This window comes from Salarias fasciatus, assembly GCF_902148845.1.
Source record: "Salarias fasciatus chromosome 7 unlocalized genomic scaffold, fSalaFa1.1 super_scaffold_4, whole genome shotgun sequence".
Lineage (NCBI taxonomy): Eukaryota > Metazoa > Chordata > Actinopteri > Blenniiformes > Blenniidae > Salarias > Salarias fasciatus.
In genome coordinates, this window is record NW_021941229.1 from 66,742 (window position 1) to 93,039 (window position 26,298).

General features: G+C 44.1%; 1 protein-coding gene across 2 annotated transcripts; it reads left to right on the forward strand.

Annotated features, from left to right (window-relative positions):
- The first annotated feature begins 591 nt into the window (after positions 1 to 591).
- Positions 592 to 25,945, forward strand: brap (BRCA1 associated protein). Of its 2 annotated transcripts, none has more exons than XM_030085383.1 (13): positions 592 to 1,074; positions 1,904 to 2,065; positions 2,225 to 2,441; positions 3,172 to 3,361; positions 6,935 to 7,048; positions 7,125 to 7,273; positions 9,966 to 10,041; positions 10,131 to 10,269; positions 13,391 to 13,500; positions 13,578 to 13,667; positions 13,750 to 13,853; positions 22,594 to 22,733; positions 25,406 to 25,945. In XM_030085383.1, the coding sequence occupies exons 1-13, from the start codon at positions 996 to 998 to the stop codon at positions 25,627 to 25,629; spliced, it is 1,794 nt and encodes a 597-aa protein (XP_029941243.1). In that variant the 5' UTR covers positions 592 to 995; the 3' UTR covers positions 25,630 to 25,945. The 2 variants fall into 2 exon arrangements, with proteins under 2 accessions (XP_029941243.1, XP_029941242.1); XM_030085382.1 differs by having other exon boundaries at positions 592 to 769.
- The last annotated feature ends 353 nt before the right edge of the window (positions 25,946 to 26,298 follow it).

Below are 26,298 nucleotides of genomic sequence, written 5' to 3' on the forward strand. Positions count from 1 at the left end.
TGGATACAATGTTATTTAGAAGTGAAAGTTTATTGATTTTGATAAGATGTTCTTGCATTATTATGGCATATTATATTAGTTGAAAATGGTCTCAAAATAACGTTGCTATTTAGTTCAATATTATCACTTATTGCAATAATTTCTGAGACAATAAACTGCACAGAAAATTTTGATATTACTGTATGTGTAAATAAGCTAATTACAAGGCAACTGGATTTCCCCAAGGGGACAAAGTTATTTTTTTCTGTCTATCTGGTTCTATAATCAATGTGTAATTGTTGCAAAGACCAATACAGTGAACAATGTGCCTGTGGATATGGCAGGTACATACATATGATTATATACATACTCAGTTTTTCTTTCCTCCTAACTCTGTAACTGCATGGACATTAAAGTGGCTAGGTTTGCAGCATCAACTTGCCTCCAAGGTAATTTGCCCCCCCCCCCCCCCCCCCCCCCCCCCCCCCACCCCCCCCCCCCCCCCCCCCCCCCCCCCCCCCCCCCCCCCCCCCCCAAAAAAAAAAAAAAAAAAAAAAAAAAAAAAGAAAGAAAGAAAGAATTTGTCACCAGCCGCCACTGACAGGCATGCAGCCCTTCACTCTTCAGGACTCGATGTGAAAATAACCTCGACCTACGGAGGGCAGCATTATGCAACGGCTTCCCTGCGTCCAGCCTGCCGGATCCCTAGTAGAAGAAGAAGCTGTGTCAGCTGTGAATGCACGGCCTCGTCTGAAGTCGGCTGCTCTGCAATCGCTGTTTTCAATGATTTGTGAGCCGACTGGTGACAAAATGCACGGCTAATCTGTGGACATGTCTGTACATTATATGTACCCGGAAGTCTGGATTGTTCTGCTGCTTATGTTTAGCTGTAGGCTGTCAACCTTTTAGTCGGGCGCGCTTGTTAGCCGCGTTAGCTCGGTTAGCTCCGTTAGCTGTCAGTTCGTTGTTTTTTTTTTCTCTCTGTCTTGAAAAAGCGTCACTTTCTTTCAAATCACATGAGTGTGTCTTTGGTCGTCATCCGTCTGGAATTAGCCGAGCAGTCTCCCTCTCCTCAGGATTTTCAATACTCCGCTAGTGAGTTATTTGTCTTTTATAATTACCTGACAAAAGTTGGCCGGGGGGCTAAATGCTAACTAGTAAACTGTCTTTCCTGATTAATTTTATTCCTTTGTTTCATAATGATCTAGAAAATGACAGGATTGATCGTGACGATCAGCGTTTATGGATTTAACTGTCCTTAAAAGTGTGTAATCAGCAGAAATAGGTTAATATTTAAGGGTTTTTATAATTGTTTGAACTTGGTAAAAAATGTTATGAAACATACTCATACCAAATAGAACTTATAGAACATTAGCATTGTATGTAAAATCCTCAGTTCAAAGGTAAAATTTGGAGTTTGGAATCAGGCTTCTCCTGATTTAATAAGTATCCTACAACAATTAAGCACAAAACCTTAAAACTGGCTTGTTTCAAGTTAAACTGCAAAAAAAAAAAAAAAAAAAAAAAGAAGTACTAATTCAGGGTGAAAAATACAATTCTGAGTTTTGAATCAGAATTTGGAGAAAAATTTGAATTCAGTGGAAAAAATACATGTAAACAAATCTGAATTTAAACATAGAATTACAAGAAATATACTTAAATTTCTTAATGTAGAGTTCAGTTTGTATATAAATAATCAGAATTCAGGTTTACTTGAGTTTTATATTAATTTTGTTCGTTGTAGCACTCATGCTGAAATTTAAACTGGAATGAGGGAGCCAACCATAAATCCATTTCAGACAGGAAGTCGTCGGATGAAACATAAATATCTGCAGTTTTGAGTTGAAGTTATTTGTGGTTATCATTTTAAAGGATCGGTTTGATTATTAAGAGTGTGTCCTTACAGTTTCTTATATGTGTGCAGTTGAAGGCATGTCCGAGGAGGAGCTGCAGGACAAAGCTTTGGGTTTAGCCAAACATGCACTGAGTGGAAAGTCAGAGCTGGAGAGAGTAGCCGTGCTGCACCAGCACATCGGCAGCAGAGCCATGGGGGATATGGTGATTGAGACGTTTGAACCCAGTCCAGGTAAGAAACATCTGCACAGGGAAGTGTCTCCTGATAGAATGGAAGGCTCCAGAATCAAGTGATATATTCAACTTGCAGTGCCTGGAAACATCCAACTCATTATAGTTCAGTTAGTCTTTGTACATGTTAGAGCTTGAAGCTGCTGACTGTCTCCTGCAGATAAAGGAGGAGGTGAGGAGCAGAGCAAAGCAGGAGCTGAGGCTTCTCGGGGAACGACAGGTTCTCTTCAGGAGGTGACAGCTTCTCAGGACAAAGAAGGCGCTCCGGGCACCGTTCCAGACTCTCCATCCAAACAGCTACCCGATCAGATCTCCTTCTTCAGTGGAAACCCGTCCGTGGAGATCATCCATGGCATCATGCACCTCTATAAGACCAAGTGAGGGGGGGGGTTCTTATGTTCTTGTGGTTTTTCTTTTGTCTGCTCTATAAACCATCTCTGAGGTTCAACTGAGATAATGAGGCTCTCTGTCAGTAAAATTAGTCTCTGTTAAAGGATAAGTACCGTTTTAGGAGGGGCGTTACAATGTCCCGTCTGCTAACAGTATACAGATGTCCGCCGCTCGATTTTGGATCTAAATTTCTCCCGAAGCACTGTTCAGATCAGAAAATCCTTCTGAGTGAGGATATTGTTCTACTTCATTCTATAAACAACGTGAAAGCTGTTTAAACCGAACTTATCCTTTAACACATCAACGCAAGTGAAAACACAAAACATCAGTTCTGTTTTGGGGTCCAGTTGCATGACTGCGGTGCTTGGCGCCACTGAAAACGCACATTTTTGGAAATTGCTTCTAAGGTGGAACAGCTGGAAAAAATACAAATTTTCTGAAACTCTGCTGCTGATCACTGCAGCTGTAGTGAAAAGTTCCTCTACATGTACTCAGTAGCATGTTTTGTGTGTGTTTGCGCGCGCTTGTTTCATTACAAAAACAAGCAACAGCACCAGCTTGTGGCCCAACATGCTGAACTACATTGTTTTCAGTGTTTCTGCTGATGGGCATCATTTCTCAAATGTTGCTTTGTAAGCATGAAACTTTTCTGAAATGAAAACACACTTTCTTGAACGTTGTGTAGACAAACCTGAGTGAGACTCTGTTGTCTCCCAGTAAAATGACGTCTCTAACTGAAGACGTGCGGCGCAGTGCAATGGTCTGCATCCTCACCGTCCCAGCCACCATGACCAGCCACGACCTGATGAAACTGATGGCGCCATTCAACGATGTGATGGAGCACATGAAGATCATCAGGGACTCCACGCCCAACCAGTACATGGTTCTGATCAAGTTCTGCACGCAGGTTGGTCTTCCAGGAACCCAACAAAAGAAAAAGACCTTTTGATTTGAACTTTTTTTAAGCTTTTTAATCAAATCAAGATGCAGTTTCAGTCTTACATATTATCCTACTTTTCAGTTTCAATTCCTATTAATTAATTTATAAGCTTACTATTTTTTATTTACTTAGTTAAAGTTAGCTCTTTTTAAAATTATATTAGATAATTATTATACATGTTTTTCTTGATCGTTTTCCTTTTTTGTGACTTGTCAGTTTTATTTTACAGTTATTTTTTTCTCATTTTGGTTTTTCAAATTGGTCATTTTTAAAAATATTTTATATTGCATATGTTTTTATCTTTGATTTTATTAATATAATCATTGACTTCGAAGTTATTCATATATAGTTTGGAAGTTTTTTTAAGCTATAGAATATAATTTGTTTTTCATAGCACGGAGCAGTATTAGTATTTTTCTTATCAAAAATATTTACTATTGGTGTTATTGCTATTATTCAAGGCATTTTATATTTATCTCAATTAAATATATTTTCTTTTTTTGTTTTTTGTTTTTTTTCTGGCTCCTTATCCATCTTCAATAATATTTTAGTTTTCTGTAATTTTTTATTTTTTGGATGTGGTCAAAGAAGTATTTATAAAAAGGTAATTTAAAGCTTCACGCATCATTGGTCTTGACCGAGCTGACCCGCTGGCCCGCGACTGACAATATCCTCTAGGGGTGTAACGATAACCGATTTTGGATCGGTTATCTTTTTGTAACATAAAAGATCCGAGTGGATCGGACCACGGAGCCGAGATCGGTTCAGATGCATTAAGAACGGTCCGATGGCCCGGATTTATGCCCGCGCATCAGTTTTTTAAATTCCAGTACATGTTGTGCCCAGTATGTATACATAAACGCTGCCTCCGGCGCAAAACGGCGTCTCACGTCGCCGCCATGTTACTGCTTTATCTCTGATCTGAAAAGAGCCTGATTGTGACTGTGGAACCTGAACGCCTCACAGCTGAGCGACCGTCACCTGCTGCATCCGAGAGCAACACGATGGTCACTGAACAACAAGATGTAGATAAAACAACAACAGAACAGTAAACAGCCACGCTAAACCCAAAAGTTAAACCTACCAGAACAATGTTTCCCTCCTTCTCTCCAAGCCGCCGCTACGCCGCTCACATACTTCCTCTCAGAACTGAACTGTCCGTCAACAACACCTTTACCGTTCTGTCTCGAGTTTAAATCTTCTTTCCACCGTCTCAGAAGCTGAGATGCGTCCCGTCGACTGATGTTGAAGCATGAAGGAATCGTTCAAATCCAGCTAGTTCGTCGGTGGCTAACAGTTAAGCTAACCTCTGACTGCAACGTTTCGCAGCAGGACGCTTTTACGAAGTGTCCCTGAACGCAGCACGGCGCTGCACAGCCCCGCAGGTCGTTCACTGAATCGGAGGGTTTCAGGTGTTTCACAGGTGATGAAGGCGGTTCAGGAGGAGCTGGTCCTGACAGGGTCATCGATGGCGTTACTGCCTCTGTGAAGCAGCTGCCTCCCATTCTTAAAATCATCTGGTCGGCCAGATATGATTGTTCGCGGGCCACTTTTTATTTATTTATATTTATCATTATTTTATTTATTTATATTTATATGTTGTTTTTATTTATTTATATAAATTATGTTTATTTTATTTTGTAATAATTTATTTTTTTTTATGTATTTTTTTATACCTTAGTTTTTTTCATTGGGGTTGTATTTTAAGTACAGGCAGAGTTTGAAGTTGTTGAAATTACTGTCGTTGAAGTCTGTTTTGGTTTACTCTGAATACAAAAAAATAAACAAAAGCTGTTTTGAAGTTTAATTTCTGTTTTTCTCTCTTAGTTACAGAGTGCCTGACAGTTACATTAAATTGTCAATTTGTATCGGATCGAATTGGGTCGACTCGAATCGCTAAATATTTTTTATGAATCACCCTTGAATCGAATCGTAGCCTGTGAATCGAGATCGAATCGAACCGTTTTGTGGGTCAAAGATTCACACCTCTAATATCCTCATACCTTGCTAACAGCTAAAATGAGGTTTAAAAGCTTTTAAAAGTCACTGACTCTCAATTTGACAGCTGAGCTGAATTATGCAATCACGAGGCAGACATGCAGCTTGAGTGTGAGGGAGCAGGAAAAAACATGTCTCTTTGAGAGAAAACAGCTCCCTGATCCATTCATTTTGGCAAAATATAAGAAAAACTATCATTTCTGATGGGAAAAAATGGTCTTTCAGTCTGTGTGGTTTTCAAAGCAGTCAGACTGATAGTTTAGACCGTAGAGCACTCAGCTTTTGGAGAAACTCCACATTTTCTCTCGTCAGACTCCATTATAATTAACAACAAGAATTTTTATAAGACAGCAGAGGCCACACCTTTTCTCTAATCAAATTATCCCTACATACGTTACATGTTGTTCAGAAGGACCTTCTGATGCGTCACATGTGCTCAGTTTGTTGATATGAGTCACAGCTTAGCCACACTCACTGCTTGTTTGAGGTGCTGGGAAAAAGGCAATTTTTTTTTTCCATTGTGAGTTTTTTTCCCCATTATAGTGGATGGGGGCAGGAGTATGACAGGATTTTGGACTTCGAACTTTAGTGCCTAATGCAATCCACACCGTGTAGCTTATTACAAAGTTGTTCTATATTTTTATTCAACAGGTTCTCCTCTGTCTTTTTGTGGTAGTTTCAAATCTCTACGATAGACACACATGTTTTCACATGGACTGAACTTGAGCGAAAACCTTATTTTGAAAGGCAAATTGCCGGTTTCCTGTTCGTTATAGGCGAAAAAGTTCCCGGGGAATGTTTGTTGGTCTCGATAATACATTGGTGTCATCTCTCTCCGACATTCCTAAGAGGCATGGTGCCTGTTTTTGTCTGTTTTTGCAGACATAGGTGGTGCTAGAGAGCACATTTGGGCAGCATAAGGGTTTATTTTTACATTTTATGAAATATTTCTCCAGTCTTGATGTGTGTGCCACACTCGGTGAGCTTCTTAGCATGTTCATGGGGTCAAATTTGCATTTAAACGTGCATTTTGCACATCAAAGTCCTGATTTAAAATAACAATAGGAACCTTGCACACTGCTGAGACCCAGACCCCAGTGCTTCAAATTAGTTCTGCAGTCCATATAAAAAATGAGTGTTTTTTTTCCCCCATCCCCCACCTTCCTTTTGTAGAGCGTCAAGCAGTTGGCCACTGCACTCCTTGTTTGGCAACCTTGGGAACTCACATAACCAGGAACCAGGAAGTAGATTTAGTTGAGCCCCGCCTCATGAAGTTGTTCCTCATTACCTCTCAGTTTGGAGGGAGAAAAATTTGCTGATGGAGAAGAAGACGGATTGTTTAAAGGTGCCAAATGGGAAAGCTTTTAATTATTTTTGCAGTAAATTTCTTATTGCAACCTTTAAAGATCAATTCTTTACTGAGTTTGACTTGTTTTTCTTTGTTTTGTTTTTTTTTTAGCTGCTCTCTAAATAAAATTCAGCTTTGTTTCTCTGGTGTCTTTCTCTTCTGATGAGCCTGAACTGGTTTGTGTTGGTTTCCAGGCGGACGCTGACAGTTTCTACACGGCGTGTAACGGCCGTCAGTTCAACTCCATCGAGGAGGCGGTGTGCCAGCTGGTGTACGTGGAGCGAGCTGAGGTCATCAGGTCCCAGGAGGTAATGAGGAGGAGGAGGAGGAGGAGGATCAAATGAGCCCCTCCCCCCTCCTCACATCACTTCCTTTCTCCTGCAGGGAGCCAGCCTGCCAGTCATGGAGCTGACAGAACTTCCCAAGTGCACGGTCTGTCTTGAGCGGATGGACGAATCGGTCAACGGGATCCTCACCACGCTTTGTAACCACAGCTTCCACAGTCAGTGTCTGCAGCGCTGGGAGGATGCCTCGTGAGTCAGTCCACACCTCTCTAGTTTCATCCGATGTAATTTACGCTGCATTCTACTGTCCTGACAACAATGTCATCACACAGTTGCTCTTTAGTCCTCGTTTACATGATGATTCAAGTGTAAGCACATCCTTTTTATGATTTTGTTGCAGAAAAGTTTTGTGTTTTGAAAATGACATTCCTTCAAATGAAATGGTGGAACAGAAAATGACGCAGTTTCCATGCAGTGCCATGAGATGGCGCTGTTTTTTTTTTTGTTATTGTTTTTTTTTTTTTATTAAACCAGACGTGCAGCAGAGAACACTAAAAATGAACCTTGCATGCACAGTGACAGAGTTTGAGAAAAGCTGTGATTTTCTGTTTCTTTGGATTCGGAACATTTTCAGTGAGTTTTTCTCAGTGGTTCTGAGCTCTGTTCTCTTGTGGACAGGCCTCCAAAATACTACGAAAGGTCTGTGTGTTCGCTTTAAACCGTCACGTAAAAGGAACCTCAAGGGAACCTTTTTTTTCACAAAATACCAAAAGTTTTGGTATTAAAACTTTATAAATACCAAAAGGTTACAAAAACAGCTTAAAAGGAGGATTTAAAAAACAATTATATTGAAAGTTGGTGTGACCTTGGAAAAAGAAGCAGTAGTTCTCACTCACTGTATTTTTAACAATTTTAAAGGACCTATATCATGCAAAATCCAATTTTTTTAGGGTTTTCAGCATGCCCCAAAGTTGAATTCCCTTTCAAACCACCCCCAAAATGTTATTTCCTTTCATCCACGCATGTCTGAGTAATCTCTTTCAGTCTGCTGCTCTCTACAGCAGCCCCTCCCTTCGGGTAGAAAGCAGCTCGTTTGAAACTCTTCAAACCTAAGTACATCACAAAGTTGAACTCCTCCCACCACTCTTCTCCCACCCCACCCACGCACAGACAACACGCCACTCTCCTCTGACCAGCAGCAGCTGATTCACATTTTCCACTGAGGAGACCCCCCCCCCCCCCGCAGGCCCTCGGCAATCAGTGTTGCCGCCTTTTGTAACTCAGATTACGGATATAAACTTTAACCATCGTCTGAAAGCAACAATCAAGCAGGAGCAAGAGTCTGAAGGGTCTGCGCTTGGTGAGTTTCTAACAGAAAAAGACGTTTCCGCGTGTCCTTTGCGTGTAGAGAAGCCAAAGCTAAAGAGCTAAAGCTAACCCTTAGAGACGCGAACATAGCTCTGATTGGTTGAAGTACGCTGTCAGTCAAAGTCCACAGGGGGAGAGGCAGGATTTTCAGTGAAACTGAGCGTTTTCTCTCCCGGGTTTCAGAATTAACCTCCAAAAATCCTTTATTTCACACAAAATGACTTTTCCTTAGCGCCAAAAATAAACTATTACCATGTTAATGCCAATAATGGGGTTTGGACGAGCTAAAAAAGCAGGATACAGATCCTTTAAAGATAGAAATTCTAGATGTTGTTAATGATGAAGGATTTTTTTAGTTTCTTAAACAATCACACATGAAAACACAACAGTGGAGGATGAGGTGGGTTCATTTCCCAGCATGCACTGTAATTTCTAACCATAAGTCTAAAAGAACAATTATGTGATGGGTAAAACTAAGTCATATTTAGTTGAAATTTTCAGAACTGTGCGTTTAACGGTCTGTAAGTTTAACACAGAAATGTGTCAGTTTTACATTATATATTGCTACTAGCTGAATCCAAACTGGATCACATCTGTAATGTTAAAGGGGCTGTATCCTGCTTTTTTAGCTCGTCCAAACCCTAGAAATGCCATTAACATGGTAATAGTTTATTTTTGGCGCTAAGGAAAAGTCATTTTGTGTGAAATAAAGGATTTTCTGGGGCTAATTCTGAAACCCGGAAGAGAAAACGCTCAGTTTCACTGAAAATCCCGCCTCTCCCCCTGTGGACTTTGACTGACAGCTACTTCAACCAATCAGCACTTCAAAACAAATACGCTAGCTAGCTTTAGCTCTTTAGCTCAAGCTTCTCTACACGCAAAAACGTCTTTTCCTGTGAGAAACTCACCAAGCGCAGACCCTCCAGACCCTCCAGACCCTCCAGACCCTCCAGACCCTCCAGACCCTCCAGACCCTTCAGACCCTTCAGACCCTCCAGACCCTCCAGACCCTTCAGACCCTTCAGACTCTTGCTCTTGCTTGACTGTTGCTTTCAGACGATGGTCAAAGTTTATCCTCGAAATCGGAGTTACAAAAAGCAGCAACGCTGATTGCTGAGGGCCTGTGGGGGGGGGGGCTCAGGGGAGCCGTCTTCACAGTGTGACGTGAACGTGGGAAAACAGTGTTTTCACGGGTGCGGGAGGGGCTGCCTCTCTGAGCAGCACAAACACTCGGAAAGCTTAAACAAACGCTTTGGGGGTGTTTTCGGTGAGTACATGACTATATAACAAGATTAAAACACAAAAAGTGAATTTTGCATGATACAGCCCCTTTAAAGAAAACTACAAGAAAGCAGAGAAACAGAGGTTCGTTCACTTTGTTCTACAGTACGTCCGTTTAATTGCAGACAAGATTCTTCAGCCCATCACATATTTCTTATTCTTTTATTTCAGCAGTTTCGCTGATAGAAAATCCGATTCCTGAAAGAGTTGTGCAGTTTCTCTCTGTGTCCTGGTGTTACTCTAGGCTTACGGTTGTGTGTTGCTGTGACACCTGACTTCATTTTATTTCCAGCTGTCCAGTTTGCCGCTACTGCCAAACCCCGGAGCCGGTGGAGGAGAACAAATGCTTTGAGTGCGGCGTGCAGGAGGTAACCGAAGGCTACTTCTCTTCATATTTTTCATCTTTTCTCCTGAACCTTCCCGTCAAGTGTTTTTCTCCTTGGTGGTCCATCTGCAGAACCTGTGGATCTGTCTGATCTGCGGACACATCGGCTGTGGTCGCTATGTCAGCCGCCACGCCTACAAGCACTTTGAGGAAACTCAGCATACATACGCCATGCAGCTCACCAACCACCGTGTCTGGGACTATGCAGGAGGTATGTGGAGACTGCTGGGTTTCTCCTGGATCACACTCTGTGTTATGGGCTCCAGATGGAATGAAGGGAGTCAAGAGGAAAAAGTCATCTGTAAGACAAAACCTAACAGCTGCTCCATAGCTAGATTGATCAACGACAAAAGTTGTTTAGTTGTCCCAATTTGTGTAGGGACACTGGAGAGACTGCGTCTTGTTCATCTTCCTGTTTGCATGTCAACATTTTCAAGTGAGAACAGAAAACCTTTGCAGCATTTTGGGGTCTGTTTACTCAACGACAATGCTTGGAACAGGTGAAAATGCTCAGACACTGTCTCTGCTGTAGTAGACAGTCCTTCTGCACGCGCTCAGTAGTTGTATCAGTGTTTTCCTGCAAAGTGTCATGACACTTATGACCTGATGAGTCCGGGTTGGTCCTGAACAGTCCAGGTAGGCCCTGAACAGTCCGGGTTGGTCCTGAACAGTCCGGGCTGGTCCTGAACAGTCCGGGTTGGTCCTGAACAGTCCGGGCTGGTCCTGAACAGTCCGGGTTGGTCCTGAACAGTCAGGGTTGGTCCTGAACAGTCCGGGTTGGTCCTGATGAATCGGGGTTGGTCCTGAACAGTTCGGGCTGGTCCTGAACAGTCCGGGTTGGTCCTGAACAGTCCGGGTTGGTCCTGATGAATCGGGGTTGGTCCTGAACAGTTCGGGCTGGTCCTGAACAGTCCGGGTTGGTCCTGAACAGTCCAGGTAGGCCCTGAACAGTCCGGGTTGGTCCTGAACAGTCCGGGCTGGTCCTGAACAGTCCGGGTTGGTCCTGAACAGTCCGGGCTGGTCCTGAACAGTCCGGGTTGGTCCTGAACAGTCAGGGTTGGTCCTGAACAGTCCGGGTTGGTCCTGATGAATCGGGGTTGGTCCTGAACAGTTCGGGCTGGTCCTGAACAGTCCGGGCTGGTCCTGAACAGTCCAGGTTGGTCCTGAACAGTCGGGGTTGGTCCTGATGAGTCCAGGTTGGTCCTGAACAGTCGGGGTTGGTCCTGAACAGTCGGGGTTGGTCCTGATGAGTCCAGGTTGGTCCTGATGAGTCCGGGTTTGTCCTGAACAGTAGGGCTGGTCCTGAACAGTCCGGGTTGGTCCTGAACAGTCCGGGTTGGTCCTGAACAGTTCGGGCTGGTCCTGAACAGTCGGGGTTGGTCCTGATGAGTCCAGGTTGGTCCTGATGAGTCCAGGTTGGTCCTGATGAGTCCGGGTTGGTCCTGAACAGTTGGGGTTGGTCCTGCGGAGTCCAGGTTGGTCCTGAACAGTCCGGGTTGGTCCTGAACAGTTCGGGCTGGTCCTGAACAGTCGGGGTTGGTCCTGATGAGTCCGGGTTGGTCCTGAACAGTTGGGGTTGGTCCTGCGGAGTCCAGGTTGGTCCTGATGAGTCCAGGTTGGTCCTGAACTGTCCGGGTTGGTCCTGATGAGTCCAGGTTCGTCCTGAACAGTCCGGGTTGGTCCTGATGAGTCCAGGTTGGTCCTGAACAGTCCGGGTTGGTCCTGATGAGTCCAGGTTGGTCCTGATGAGTCCGGGTTGGTCCTGAACAGTTCGGGCTGGTCCTGAACAGTCGGGGTTGCTCCTGATGAGTCCGGGTTGGTCCTGAACAGTTCGGGCTGGTCCTGAACAGTCGGGGTTGGTCCTGATGAGTCCAGATTGGTCCTGAGCAGTTCGGGCTGGTCCTGAACAGTCAGGGTTGGTCCTGATGAGTCCGGGTTTGTCCTGAACAGTAGGGCTGGTCCTGAACAGTCCGGGTTGGTCCTGAACAGTTCGGGCTGGTCCTGAACAGTCGGGGTTGGTCCTGATGAGTCCAGGTTGGTCCTGAACAGTCCGGGTTGGTCCTGATGAGTCCAGGTTGGTCCTGAACCGTCCGGGTTGGTCCTGATGAGTCCAGGTTGGTCCTGATGAGTCCGGGTTGGTCCTGAACAGTTCGGGCTGGTCCTGAACAGTCGGGGTTGGTCCTGATGAGTCCAGGTTGGTCCTGAGCAGTTCGGGCTGGTCCTGAACAGTCGGGGTTGGTCCTGATAAGTCCAGGTTGGTCCTGAACAGTTCGGGCTGGTCCTGAACAGCCAGGGTTGGTCCTGATGAGTCCAGGTTGGTCCTGAACAGTCCGGGTTGGTCCTGATGAGTCCAGGTTGGTCCTGAACAGTTCGGGCTGGTCCTGAACAGTCAGGGTTGGTCCTGATGAGTCCAGGTTGGTCCTGAACAGTCCGGGTTGGTCCTGATGAGTCCAGGTTGGTCCTGAACAGTTCGGGCTGGTCCTGAACAGTCAGGGTTGGTCCTGATGAGTCCAGGTTGGTCCTGAACAGTCCGGGTTGGTGTCCAGCCTCTCTGTTGTGTGTCCACTCAGCAGGCAGCATGTTTGAATGTAGGCAACTTGTGAACGGCTACGCGGCCGGTAATGACGACGCAGGTATGAGACGTCATTACCCGACGGTAAACATCGTCTGTCACTCTCTGTCAGTTGCTCCTCAGCAGCTCTGCTCAGCCCAAAGTGATGCCCAGAGTCTTGGTTCTGTGTATTCCAGCTTGGAGAACGTTCTCCTCCTGAGCAGCTTCGTCCGAAATGCTCCTCTCCTGTTCTGGAGAGGAGCGACTGAACATCATCAGGAGACCAGCGCTGTGTGGCGCCAGCAGAAAAAAAAGAGTTAAAATGACCAGTGTGTGTAAAGCAACACCGCTAATGAACCGTTAAACATGGCGGTTTGTCCAGAGTGACAGTCGTCACTGCCAATCAGCAGAGGGCATTGTTGTAACTCCTCCCTGTGGAACCTGTACCGGAGCGCCTGGAACCTCAACAGAGGAGAAACCAGAAGTGGTCCAGGTTGAGCACGGGTCTTTGGGTTCTGTCCACAACTTTAGTCAGTGGAAACACACAACAGCCCGACCCGTACCGTGAAGGCACCGTGGAAACGAGGCTTAAACCTGCAGCAGTAGAAGTCAGAAAGTGGTACAGGGCAACCTAAAAAAGAAGTTTTTTGATCTAGGACTTGCAAGTTGTTGAGAGACTGTATTTGTTTACAGGTGACTATTGGATTGGATTATTGGACTATTGACTCAACTTTTTAAAAGTTGATGATTTGACTCGGAAGTCCTCGTCCTGTTTCTGCAGATAATTATGTCCACCGACTCGTGGCCAGTAAGACTGACGGGAAAATGGTGCAGTATGAATGTGAAGGAGACACGTGCCAAGCAGAGAAGATTGACGCTCTCCAGCTGGAGGTGTGTGTTTCTCTTTTGTGTCTGTTAACTCTGTTGTTGTGTTGTGATGACCTGTAACTTTCTGTGCGTTTGTGCAGTACTCGTACCTGCTGACCAGCCAGCTCGAGTCTCAGAGGATTTACTGGGAGAATAAGATTGTTCACCTGGAGAAGGAGACTGCTGAGGAGGTACAGAGGATCCAGAAGTGACGCTCCTGAATCACTGATTTTACCCACCGATGGTCTGAACCGTCATTTTTTTATGTTTCAGATAAACAACATGAAGGCCAAATTTAAGGAGACGCTGGAGCGCTGTGATAACCTGGAGCGACGCTTAGGGGAGATAACCAAAGACAAGCAGGCTGTCGAGAAGAAGTAGGTCACCTCTGAAGTTGTTTTGTGCAAATAGAGAGCAGAGGCTCATTTCAAGTTTTTGGACAAGCAGCATTCTAGAGAACTTTGAGCTTTGGTTACAAAATTCAACCTGATAGAGAGACAGATGTCAAATATCAAAAACAGTTGAGGACGCCGGGGGTCCCGGCCGGGGTGTTCCTCTGCCCTCTTCTGGACCGGCATGTGGGCGTCTGCCTGGGGGAGGGGATCGGATCTGGGCTCTGGGATGGCCACCGGTTATCTGGGCCCTGCGGGCCTCTCTGGTCTGCTTGTGGTCTTCTCAGGGGTCAGAGGTCATATGTGCACGATCACTATCACTATCACATTTGCATAATCACGATAATCTTTAATCACTCTTCACATTCTGCCTGTGGACTCAGTTACCTTGTTTTCCTGTGGTGGGTTAGACTAATTAATGGGGATCTGTAGGAGGCCTCCAATGATGCTCTAGTGTTAATTTCATACTTGAATCTTCAGTTTGCACGCCCCAATTCCCCACCAGTTATATTCTTCAACAAAAAGTCCGTAATATGCCTTCTGTCATATCTTTATGTAGGTGCAGCAGCTCATTGTCTGGAGTTCAAGAAAAAAAAGATTGTCTATCCTTGCACTCTCTTCCTTCTCTTCACCCTCTTTTGTTGTTGTTAGCTTGTCTATTCACTTGTTTATTTCTTCACTTTCTGTTTCTTTCACTTTCTGTCCCCCTGTCAGGTCTAGCAATATCATGTGTCAACACTCAAAATAAGTAAAATAAGTAAATAAATAAAAAAAGCATGTTAACAAGAGGAGCTTCACACTTATAAGCTCCTCTTGGAAAACCAAATCTGTCAGGCATATAAGAACAGCCAGACTCCCATTGTGCTGCTTCCATGCTGGACAGGAGAGGTAAAAAAAAACAAAAAAAAAACAGTTGAGGACAACCTCCAACAACCAGTAGTTTGACCGCTTTCTATAAACTATGAACTAAAATCATGGACATCAGGTCCAGCCTTTTACTTCAACAGGTTTTATCAGTGAACACAGCTGATCCGTTGTCCATGCCTGAGGACACACTGGACAGTCTGGACCTGGCTGATGAAGGACTCTTGGTCGAGTTTTCTCCCAAGTAAAATCAACAACCTGCCTTCTAGATCCCATCCCCACACCACTGTTTAAATCACTTTATGGATTCCTTGAGGAACAGATTTTAAATATCATGAACAGCTCTCTTCAGACGGGCGTCTTCCCCACTGCCTGTAAAACGGCGGTGGTGAAGCCCCTTCTGAAGAAGAGCAATTTAGACCCCGATGTTCTTAATAACTACAGACCAGTATCCAACTGACCGTTTTTAAGTAAAGTTTTAGAAAGACTGGTTTTTAACCAAGTCAATGACTTTTTAATGATTAATAACATTTGAGAAAGACATCAGTCTGGTTTTAGAGTGAACCACAGTACCGAGACGGCCCTTTAAAGATTTTAAATTATATCAGGTGGAACTTAGGCTACGTTCACACTGCAGGCTGAAGTGACCTAAATCCGATTTTTTTGCCCCTATGCGACCTGTATCGGATCTTTTCATGACAGTCTGAACGACACAGATCCGATTCTTTCAAATGCGACCCAGGCCACTTGGATATGTGGTCCTAAATCCGATATGTATCTAATCTTTTGCCATGCGACTTCAGTCTGAACGGCCAGGTCGCATTTATCTGACCTACACGTCACGATGTGGGGCGCCGAAGACATGTGTCTTACCGTGAGTGTTAAAAAAAGGCGCTCGCAGACGTACATTAAGGGAGTTCTTGTCATTCGAAAATTATTATTGAACTCCGCATCATTAAAGTCTCTCATCACCGTCCCACCACCTCTGGCTACGTTTCTCTGGACGGATGTTGCTGCCGCTGCCCCACAAAACGCCATGGCCAAAAACTTGGCTCTCTTCCTTCTCATTCGCTAAATTCTGCAGCGTCAGGACAATGGAGAGAAAAAATAATAATATCCACATGCTCTCTCTCTCGCTCTCTCACACTCACACACACACACACACACACACACACACACACACACACACACAGAAGGAGCTCGGCGTGGCTGATTAAAAGCGCTGCGCTCAAATGATTGCTCAATGTTGAATTGTAAGACTGCCTGTTTGATCAGTTCTTCAATAAATCATCGACGCTTGAAAAGCTACAGATTCTGTATGTTAATTGTGGGTTCCGCAAACACTGAAGCACTGCTGCGAGACGTCGTTCTGTCCCCTTCTGCACATGCGGGACACTTTTGAGTTTTATTCCATTCAGACGGGAGATCACATACAAGTCGCATTTTAATGTAAATGTGAACGAACTCGCAAAAAAATCGGATTTAAAAAAAAAATCCTAATTGAGCATTAAGCCCTGCAGTGTGAACCTTAGATAATAAAAGCTCACAGTGTTGGTTCTACTGGACCTGAGTGCCACCTTCGACACAGTAGACCATCACATTTTAATTAGGGATGAGCCGAATACTCGTTTTAAACGAGTACTCGTTACGGATAATGCATTTTTTCCGAATCCGAGTACAGCCCGAGCATTGTCTGTCATTATTCGTACTCGTGCTGATGGAAAATCCTCATTGGTCTTTCATTCTGCTCTGTGCTCCACCGAGACGACAGGATCCTTGTGAGAGAAGCCAATTGGAGCTGATAAATTAAAAATGAGGTATTTTATTTCTTTATAGTGTGCATTGTGCCTGAGGAAAACCTTAGAAGGTCGAAACGTCGGGCAATTGTGCATGCTTGGGGGTTTTTCTTCGGGGGTTTTTAAGTTTCGTTTTCCCGCACGTTTTTTTTTCTTCCCTTTTTTCCTCTTCTTTTTCATAATAATTTGGGCTTGTGCTCCACTGGGAGGCTGTGATCTGTGGGAGAGAGATGATAACTGGACCGAGGTCCACGTCACGTCCACGAAGCTCAGCAGGGGCTAATGAGAGGTTTCCCTGGACGCCGGGGGATTCCGGTGGGGATCATGGGGGGAGGCATTCATACAATTAAAATATTAATGTTCTGACTCAATAAAAAAAATACTTGTTCTGTAAATAGTCCCTTTACTGTTGTGACCAAAAATATTCAAATTTTATTTCTGAGGCTTTTGTGTGAATAAATAATCATTTATATAACTTTAAAAATATTCATGCTCTGACTAAAATTAAAAAAAAAACAAAAATCTGTACATTGTATCATTGAGACTGTTTTGTAAATAGTTTTCAAATGAAGAATCAATATAGCAACTTCTGAGCAATCCATATCAATTTAAGACTTAAAATAGTGCACCAATTTCTGCCCCAGCCTGTTTCCAGTTAAACCACGCCCACTTCCGGTTTAGACCACGCCCCCTCCGAGTACAGATACGGATACAGATCATTTGGATGGGTAAACAGATACAAATAGTAGTGTACTCGCTCATCCCTAATTTTAATAAATAGATTGAGTCACCTGGTGGATCTCTACTGTCCTTAACTGGTTTGGTTCTTTTCTCACAGATCGATGTTTTTATGTAAGTATGGATACTTGTTCCTCAGGAACCCATGAAATTAGGTGTGGGGTTCCCCAAGGTTCAGTTTTAGGTCCCATACTTTTTAATCTCTACATGCTTCCACTTGGGGACGTCATCAGGAGACACGGCATCAGTTTCCATAGTTACGCTGACGACACTCAGCTGTACATCAGTTTCCATGGTTACGCTGACGACACTCAGCTGTACATCAGTTTCCATAGTTACGCTGACGACCTTCATGCAACAAGTACCAAACATAACTTACTGCTGCACTGTGTTTTTGTTTCAACTTGTAGTGGTCCCAGCGTCCCAAAACGCTTACTATTATTATTATGGTAGAAAGCATTCCCCCCTTGCCCCGTGTGGCAGATAACCCCGCTATTTACTCGCCAAACAGAAAGTTCATCTGCCGTTGGTGGCTGTTAATTTCGGACGTTGGTGGTAATTCTAACTTTTTTGCGCTATTCCCCTATCAGCTGATGATTTCGTGGAGCACCCAACCTTACCATCTAAAATAACTTTTGTAGCTAACACAAAATAAACACAGGACATTGAAAAGTTCTAACTTACTGCTTGCAAAACAGTGCCGTGCAAAGCTCCAGCTTTACAACTGGCGGTACACGGCGCGTGCAGCTCGAGGAGAAAATAGAGAGAAGCGGAGCAGCCGCGGTCCACGGTGCCTCCTGTATGAACCGTCAGAGAGGTTAACAGGGGCGCCGATCTGACAGTCGGCGCACGGCGCTTCCCACTTCCGCGTCGGAAGCCGCGCGTCCTGTGTGAACCAGGCGTTCATCCCCCCTGCCGGCGGGCCTGCCCAACTATGTGAGAGACTGCCCTATCTCTCAATGATAAAGAATCCTTGAAAAAATTCCTGGATCCAGACAGTGATCCGGATCATCACCAAAACTTAATGGATTCTAAGTTAGCCCAAGACCCACCTTTCCACAAAGTTTCATTGCAATCCGCCCTTTACTTTTTCTGTAATGTTGCTAACAGACCAACCAACAAACCAACAAATCGACATGATTACATAACCTCCTGGCGGAGGTAATGAACAATGCATATGCTTCATTTTCTATAAATAATTTGCAACGAAATAGAAGATAACCAGCTTGGAGCATTGGAAAGGGCGAATCACAATTCTCTGCTTAATCCTCCATCTTACTCCTCATTCCTCAAAATGCGCGCTCCCATGAAGTTAAGTGGTGTCCCATTCCTAAACAAGTTGAGGAAAAGAGCGAGACTAAGGGGCGTCATCTCCCTTAATTTTGAGATTCTAGGAGACCTACCTTGGAGGTAAGGATAACCCACAATGCTTTTTAATAGTTCGTTTTGCTGTTATTTTATTAATAAAAAATTTTGTATATTACTTTGGGAGTAATTGTATTAAGTTTCTATCACAGATAATATTTACAAAGGCTGTTAGAAAGAAATCAAGAAAATTCATTTGAATGCATTTATTAACAAGGTCACACATGCAAAATGTCAAACATTTCTAATGCAGGGCGCATTACTTACAGTTATAAAGGGCGTTGTTATTGATCATTGACCAAAATTATTACTGCTGCTCTTCCACTTCCAACTTTCTTCTACCCTCTTGCGCAGTGCTGCCCCCTGTGGTCCAAGGATGTAACTGTCTTTAAGGGTTGTCCCATTTCCAAGTGACATTACATTCTTGAACACTTGTTTTTAGGAGGCACTTAAAGTTAGGGTAGACAATGTTGCCCAAAAGCACTTTTAGTCATACTGAGTGAAATGCTCCTGCCCCCTCGGACAAGTCAATACATTATGTGGACGGAAAAAGGTGTGGAAAAATCTGACAACTGTAGCGGCCAAAGGACAGTAAAAACTTTGACCAATCGTAAGGCGCGGACCGCTCTTCAGGAACCAATCAAATCCCTTCGCCGTTCTACCAGCCCCCTGCGCGTACATTTCAATGGCGTGCACTGGCCCTGGTTCAGAGCGCGTTGCCAAGGCGCTCTCGGCGCTCGCGGCTCACGTGAAAAATAGAAGGAAGGGAGCGGCGCGCTGCGCTCCTATGCGCATTGTGTGCGGCAGTCAGAAAGGTTCATAACATTGGAGGCGATCACAAACTCTGTGCGAGTGGCGCTCCCACGCCCAGTGCGTTCGCTGCCAATCAATGGGGTGGGAGCTGGGCGGAGCCTTGGGAGATGCTACATTCGTGCTGCATGCTAGTTTTCCAAGATCGTCGACCCTAGCTTTAATTTGAGATTGAGGATCAAGGTTGAGGAGTGAGGATTAAGCAGAGAATTGGGATTGGGCCTTTGAGTAGCTATCGGGCCGCTCTCTGCTGCAGGCGAAATTCATCAGCTGATCTAGCTGGCACCAAGCCAGCGTGCATAGCCTCCATGATTGAACACATGTGCACACACCCATCTGAGGTCAACAGAAGAGAGGGGGAGGAAGAAAAAATGGTGCAATCCTGCCCCAATGTAGCGGCCATGGTGGACAATGTCATTTGCTAAATACATTGGGGGAAAAAAAAAAAAACTTTAAGGTGGTGCAATCATACTTCACTATTGAGCCACCCTGTCTCACCACACGAGCTTCACCGCGACAGCCGTAGGGTACAACTAAAGGCCAGTACACGCAACATGATTTTTTCAATCTTCTCTGATTCTCTGACCGTGCATTCTCTGTCCCCAGCTGGGGGCAGGAAGATATGTCTTCTCATTTGTAAGAGAATTTTGACTGTAGTATGTGCTACAGCACCAGTCCTCCTGGTAGCGACTGTGTGTATTACACGTGTCCGGTAAAAATGGCGGAGGGACAGAAAATATTAAACTCGATGTTGAGATTTAAAATTTTTTTATATCGATTGAAAAAATTAAATCAAATTAATTTGATATGTCGCCCAGCTCTAGCTTCAGTGATGCAAAACTAACTTTTGTAATAAAATTAAATCTGTAAAAACTTGTATCAAAATAACAGGTCTCTTAGACTCTTTTTAAAAAATAAATAATATTAAAGGGGACATATTATGCTTTTTTCACTTTGTGAAGGGTTTCTTAAGTAGTATGTGTTGCCGTAGCCTCATTATGACGTTCAAATTTGAAAATTGTTCCCTCCCTGTCTTGCTACAACACATTTTGTGAAAATGCGTGCAGAAACGGTCGAGTTTGAGTTGGGTCCGCTTATCCTGAAATAAGTAGATTTAACTTCTCCCCCTGACTGTGCTCCCACCATGTATGTGTGCGTGAGAGTGGGCGTGGCCAGACACGTTCATGTGCTACCAGGAAGCAGGCTCAGAAACAGCCTGTTCTGAGGAGGGCTCCTCAGAGCCACTTTTTAGACCACTGAAACGCCAAACAAAGGATTAATTTGGGGCGAACACACTTAAATACTATGTTTTTAGACTTCTGAGACTGATATGACGGGACTGAAAAATAGCATAAGATGGGAGCTTTAAATAATGTTCTAATTATGAACACTTCTGTTAGAAAATCTAGCTTCAACAACATATCTCTTAAAAGAGACATATGCTATTTTTCAGATGTGTTTTCCCCACGTACAGTTTGCTCCTGATGCTTTTTCTGCCTGATGATAAAAATGTGCTGTAAAACTTTGTTTCATCTCTTCTGGACAAAACACAATAGTGTAAGCTGATATATTTGCTGAACTCTGAATTTTTGTCATACAATGGTGCTTGGAGCCACCAACACAATAAATTTTTGAACATGCTCCATCTCCATGGAAACAGCAGGAAAAAACTCTTTTTTTCTGAATCTCTTTTTTAAATTCAGCCCTATGTAACGCCAAATACAACACAGTCATTTCTAAACATTTTAACACAGAAAACCCAACAGTTCCACATGAGCAAGCCAAAGTGAGTGTGGAAAAGAAAAACTCCATTTTAAAAGGAAGAAACCTGCAGAACCGGGCTCAGAGGACGAGACTTTCTGCTCTTGGGTTGGAGTGAGGGGATAGAAGAGAAATCTGAAAATCTGAAGAAATACCAAGAGCTGAAAGAGCAGCTGCAGAAGGTGTGGGCTGTGAAGGTGGAACAGTGGTGCCAGTAGTGATGGGGGCACTAGGGGCAGGAACCCCCAAGCTGGATGCATGGCGCCAGAAAATACCAGGAACAACATCTGAGATCTCTATCCAGAAGAGTGCAGTTCTAGAACAGCTAAGATTCTGCAGAACCCTCCAGCTCCCAGGACTCTGGTAGATCCTGCAGAACCCTCCAGCTCCCAGGACTCTGGTAAATCCTTCAGAACCCTCCAGCTCCCAGGCCTCTGGTAGATCCTGCAGAACCCTCCAGCTCCCAGGCCTCTGGTAGATCCTGCAGAACCCTCCAGCTCCCAGGACTCTGGTAGATCCTGCAGAACCCTCCAGCTCCCAGGACTCTGGTAGACCCTGCAGAACCCTCCAGCTCCCAGACCTCTGGTAGATCCTGCAGAACCCTCCAGCTCCCAGGACTCTGGTAGATCCTGCAGAACCCTCCAGCTCCCAGGACTCTGGTAGACCCTGCAGAACCCTCCAGCTCCCAGGACTCTGGTAGACCCTGCAGAACCCTCCAGCTCCCAGGACTCTGGTAGATCCTGCAGAACCCTCCAGCTCCCAGGACTCTGGTAGATCCTGCAGAACCCTGGACCACAGCTAGAAGGAGATACTACCCATTTAAGGGCCAGACCAGTTTTCTTTTTTTCTTTTTTCTTATTTTTTTAATACCTGCACATACATACATACATACACAATAAGTACAAACCAAAGAGTAAAAGATTGAAGATGTGAGAAATGTGCTGAATAAGAATAATATAAAAATGCTTGGATAATAAATATGGGTGCTATCTAGAGAAAAAGAAACTATACAGCAGACGGTTGTGAGTTTCCTCTATCAGCCAGCCAGGTGTGATTTATTGTACAGTATAACAAAATCCTGTGGCAGGAATGATTTCCTGTATCTGTCCTTGTGACAGTGGAGCTTGAACACTGTTGGAGAAGGAGCTCCGCTGTCTGTCCAATGTGTGGTGGAGAGGGTGGTTGGGGTTTGTTCAGTGTCCTCCTCTCCACCACAGCCTCCACAGTGCTCAGTCTGCAGCCAATCGCAGAGCCAGCCTTCCTGATCAGTTTGTGGAGTCTGTTGGAATCGCTGGTTCCAATGCTGCTCCCCCAGCAAACCACAATGAAGAAGAGGAGAACGAGAGGACAGACTGATTAATTCTCTGAATTGGTTGGACCTTTCTGTCCAGGTGCACTCAGCTGAGCTCCCGGGTGGTGAAACTAAATCAGGAGCTGAAGGAGGAGCAGGAGATGAATCGCTGCCTCCGGGCCAACCAGGCTCAGCTGCAGGCCCAGCTGAGCAACGAGGAGGACAAACGCAAAGAGAGCGGTGAGCCGACTAGCATCAGCACAGCTGGCATGCACACTAAAGAGTTGATCGGGCCTTTTAGTCCAAGTAACATCCCAGAAGGTTTCCAGAATGACACTCCAGGTTTTATTAAGTCACTAGAAAATGTTATATCTACCCCTTCACTGGTTACATGCTTTATTCCATGTTTTCTTTTCGTTGTTGTCATTGTTTTTCCATCATCTTATGTTATGGTTTTTGTTCAGATAAGTCATCATTGATCACAAGTTTTGTCTAATTTAAATCCCAACATCACATGGGAAGAGCAAGCGCAGATTGTGGCAGTGGCAACTGGCTGTGGCAGTTCAGGCAGCAACTCCAGCTGCTGCCGCTGTTTTGGGCAGTTGCCACAGACCTGCAGGTTTTCAGATCTGCCACGATGAGGACCACAGATTTTAAACACCTACCCTGGATTTTAGTAACCTGTCATGGCTACTAGCGCAGTTAGTCGTTTTAATCCTAAAAATACACCGATTTATGCAGTGCGAGAGTATAAAAGAATGAAGCACAATCAGAGCAATAAGTGTTCGTGTATGTGTCTGTGTTTACTTTCCTTTGTTCTGTCAGTCTCTGCAGTACAGTTGTGAGTGAAATCTCAAAATGAAAGCTCACAGAAATTAACACACTTTGAAGCTTTTTCAGTTTTGCTAGTGCTATATTTAGTGCTTAGTGCTCCCTTATCATTATTATTATTATTATTCTTTATTACAAAGTCTTTATAGTTACATCACTTAATATTTGTCATTCCAAACAACCCTATAGCAGCCCAACATCACATTGATTCTGTGGCAGCTTGTGGTACTTTTCTAAAAAAGCTGTAATAACCGTAACAGGTTATTAAATTCCGGGGCAAGTCTGTAAAACTTGGGGTAGTTGCTGTAGCGGTCATTCATTGAATGCTGGGCATTCATAAGGCTCACTTCAGTGATAAGACAGTCATTTCACCACAAAAACTTAAAGAATTTAACACAATCAGCGCACAAAGCAGATGTACGCACACTTATAACTCTGATTGTACTACATTCTTTTATACTCGGTCACTGGTTAAATCAGTTTATTTTTAGGATTAACTTTAAACATGAACAATGGAGAACAAAGAAATTAATATGAACAGACTACCAAGTTGTATTGTTGTTACAGTAACTGTCAACTTTTAAACGACCTATACTAGAGACACTATATTAGGGATGTAACAATTGATCGACTTCATCAATGTATCGATTTATATTCCTATGATCCAACTACATCGATCTGTGCTCAATAAGTTGACCTTCTAGACGAGATATTTCGATCTCACATCGTTTAAAAGCCAATCAATCGATTGTATCAATATTAGAATGTACTGTATTGGTTAAGCACAGGGTATACCACGTATAATTGTCTTTTTCCACCACTTTTTAAAGATAAAAAGACGTTACATGTTACGCGGTTCAGTCTCCCTATCAGTGACGTCATTGCAACACGCCAGGAGATATCAAAACAAAGCATGGCGGATGGCAGAGGAGAAACAGGCAAAGGAGAAATTATAAAACCACTTTTGTGGTGCAGTGTGTGGAAACACTTTGGCTTTTGTAAAGAAGGAGATGTTCTCAATAAGTCGCTCGCTGTTTGTAGGATATGCAAAGGTCAGGTAAAATACAACGGCAGCATGACAAACCTCTCCAACCACCTACTCAAGCGCCAAGGGATCTCACACAGTGCCCACTATCCAGGCACCTCTTCCAGCATTCCCGCTTCGGCAGCAGCACAAGGTAACCTGGGCTCTGCTGAAGCTTCAGGCCTCGCCAGCATGTTTAATCAGAGGCTCAGCCAAAACTCAGCTCGGGCGAAAAACATCACCACAACAATTGCCAGATTCATCTGCAAAGACATATGACCCTACAGCGTGGTTGAAAATCCAGGGTTCCGTGAAATGATTCAAACTTTGGAGCCATGGTACCAGATACCAAGCCGACCACACTTGCTTTTTTATGTTCACACCTTTTTCCCTTACAAGAAACAACAGGAATGAAGGAAACTTCACCTGCCCGATCCAGTATCCAGATATTTATTTCACAGTCATACTGGTTGAATTTTTTTTCTTAATAAATTACTGAATTATTTTCAATTAATTGAATTGTTTTAGATCGTACCGTTTGTTGTTTGGTTATTTTAGTTTTTGTCCCAAGCGCCAATCTCCACTTTCAAAACATGAAGATAATCCGCAAGTCCAAAAAAGCCGCACTTCTGGGGACATTCCAGCAGGGGGCAATGATGCTCGTTTCAAAAAGATTCCCGGTCTCATTGAAACCCATTCAAAAATGCTGATTTTCAGAGTGCAAATAAACATATAAAGCACCTGGTTTCAGAACATGTTCTGGGCTCTGTCTCTAGTTTCTATAACCTGCTGCTTCACCAGACTCTGATTTTCACATAAATCATCAGTTGGTTTTATATTACGAGTTAAAGTGTTACATAATCGCCCTATCACAGCTCCTCTGTGCACGTGATGCGGTCACGTGACAGCCTGGACCAATCACATTTAGATACAGTTTCAAATGTTCAATATGGACACGTCCTGCTGAAATCTTCAGAACGGCATTTGGGAACGCTATGGGTGACATCACGAAAGGTCTAACAATTGTATTTAAAAGCTATGTTTTGTCCTCCTGCAGGAGAGCACAAAGATTCAACGATAGCTGACCTGCAGGAGCAGCTGCGAGATGTCATGTTCTATCTGGAGACACAGCAGCAGATCCAGCACCTACCCCCAGAGGCTCGCAGTGAGATCCAGGAGGGACACATCAACATCCCGCCCGGGGTCTCGGACGGGGCCCCGGAGGGGGCCAGCTCCTTTGCCGCCAGGGGCCGCCGGGGCCGTGGCAGGAAGAGGAAGTAGAGCAGGGAGCGGAGTAGATGGAGACTGAAGCAACTGCTCCTCTTGCCACTGTCACTTACCCCACACTCTGTTTCTGCTCTTCAATGGAATTGATTTCAACAGAAACACTTGAGCTGGGGCACTCTTCAAAGCTCTGGTTCCTATGGTCTTTCTCCTCCAATCAGAGCCGAGCTGAACGAGACGGCCACACTAACATTAAATACCGTATTTCAACTTCTTTTTATTCTGTTTGTTTTTGTTTTGTCTGATTGCACAAAAATTAGTTCAATAAAACAGAAAAAGTCCAGATTTGGAAAAATAATCTGAATTGTTTTCAATAAAGTGTCTTTTTAAAAAGACTGAAAAATCTGATCCAGTTCTACAGACTTATTTCAAAAGTTGTATGTCTTTCACAAAAAAAAAACCAAAATGCCTTATGACCTATCTATAAAAGATTTAAAGGGGCTGTATCATACAAAATTCACTTTTCGTATGTTTTAACCTTGTTATATAGTTATGTACTCACCAAAAACACCCCAAAGCGTTTTTTTCCTTCGTGCCTGTGTGTTTGAGCTTTCCTCATGTTTCTGCTTCTCAGAGAGGCAGCCCCTCCCGCACCCGTGATAACTCTCTGTTTCCCACGTTCACGTCACACGGTGAAGATGGCTCCCCTGAGCCCCCCCCCCCCCG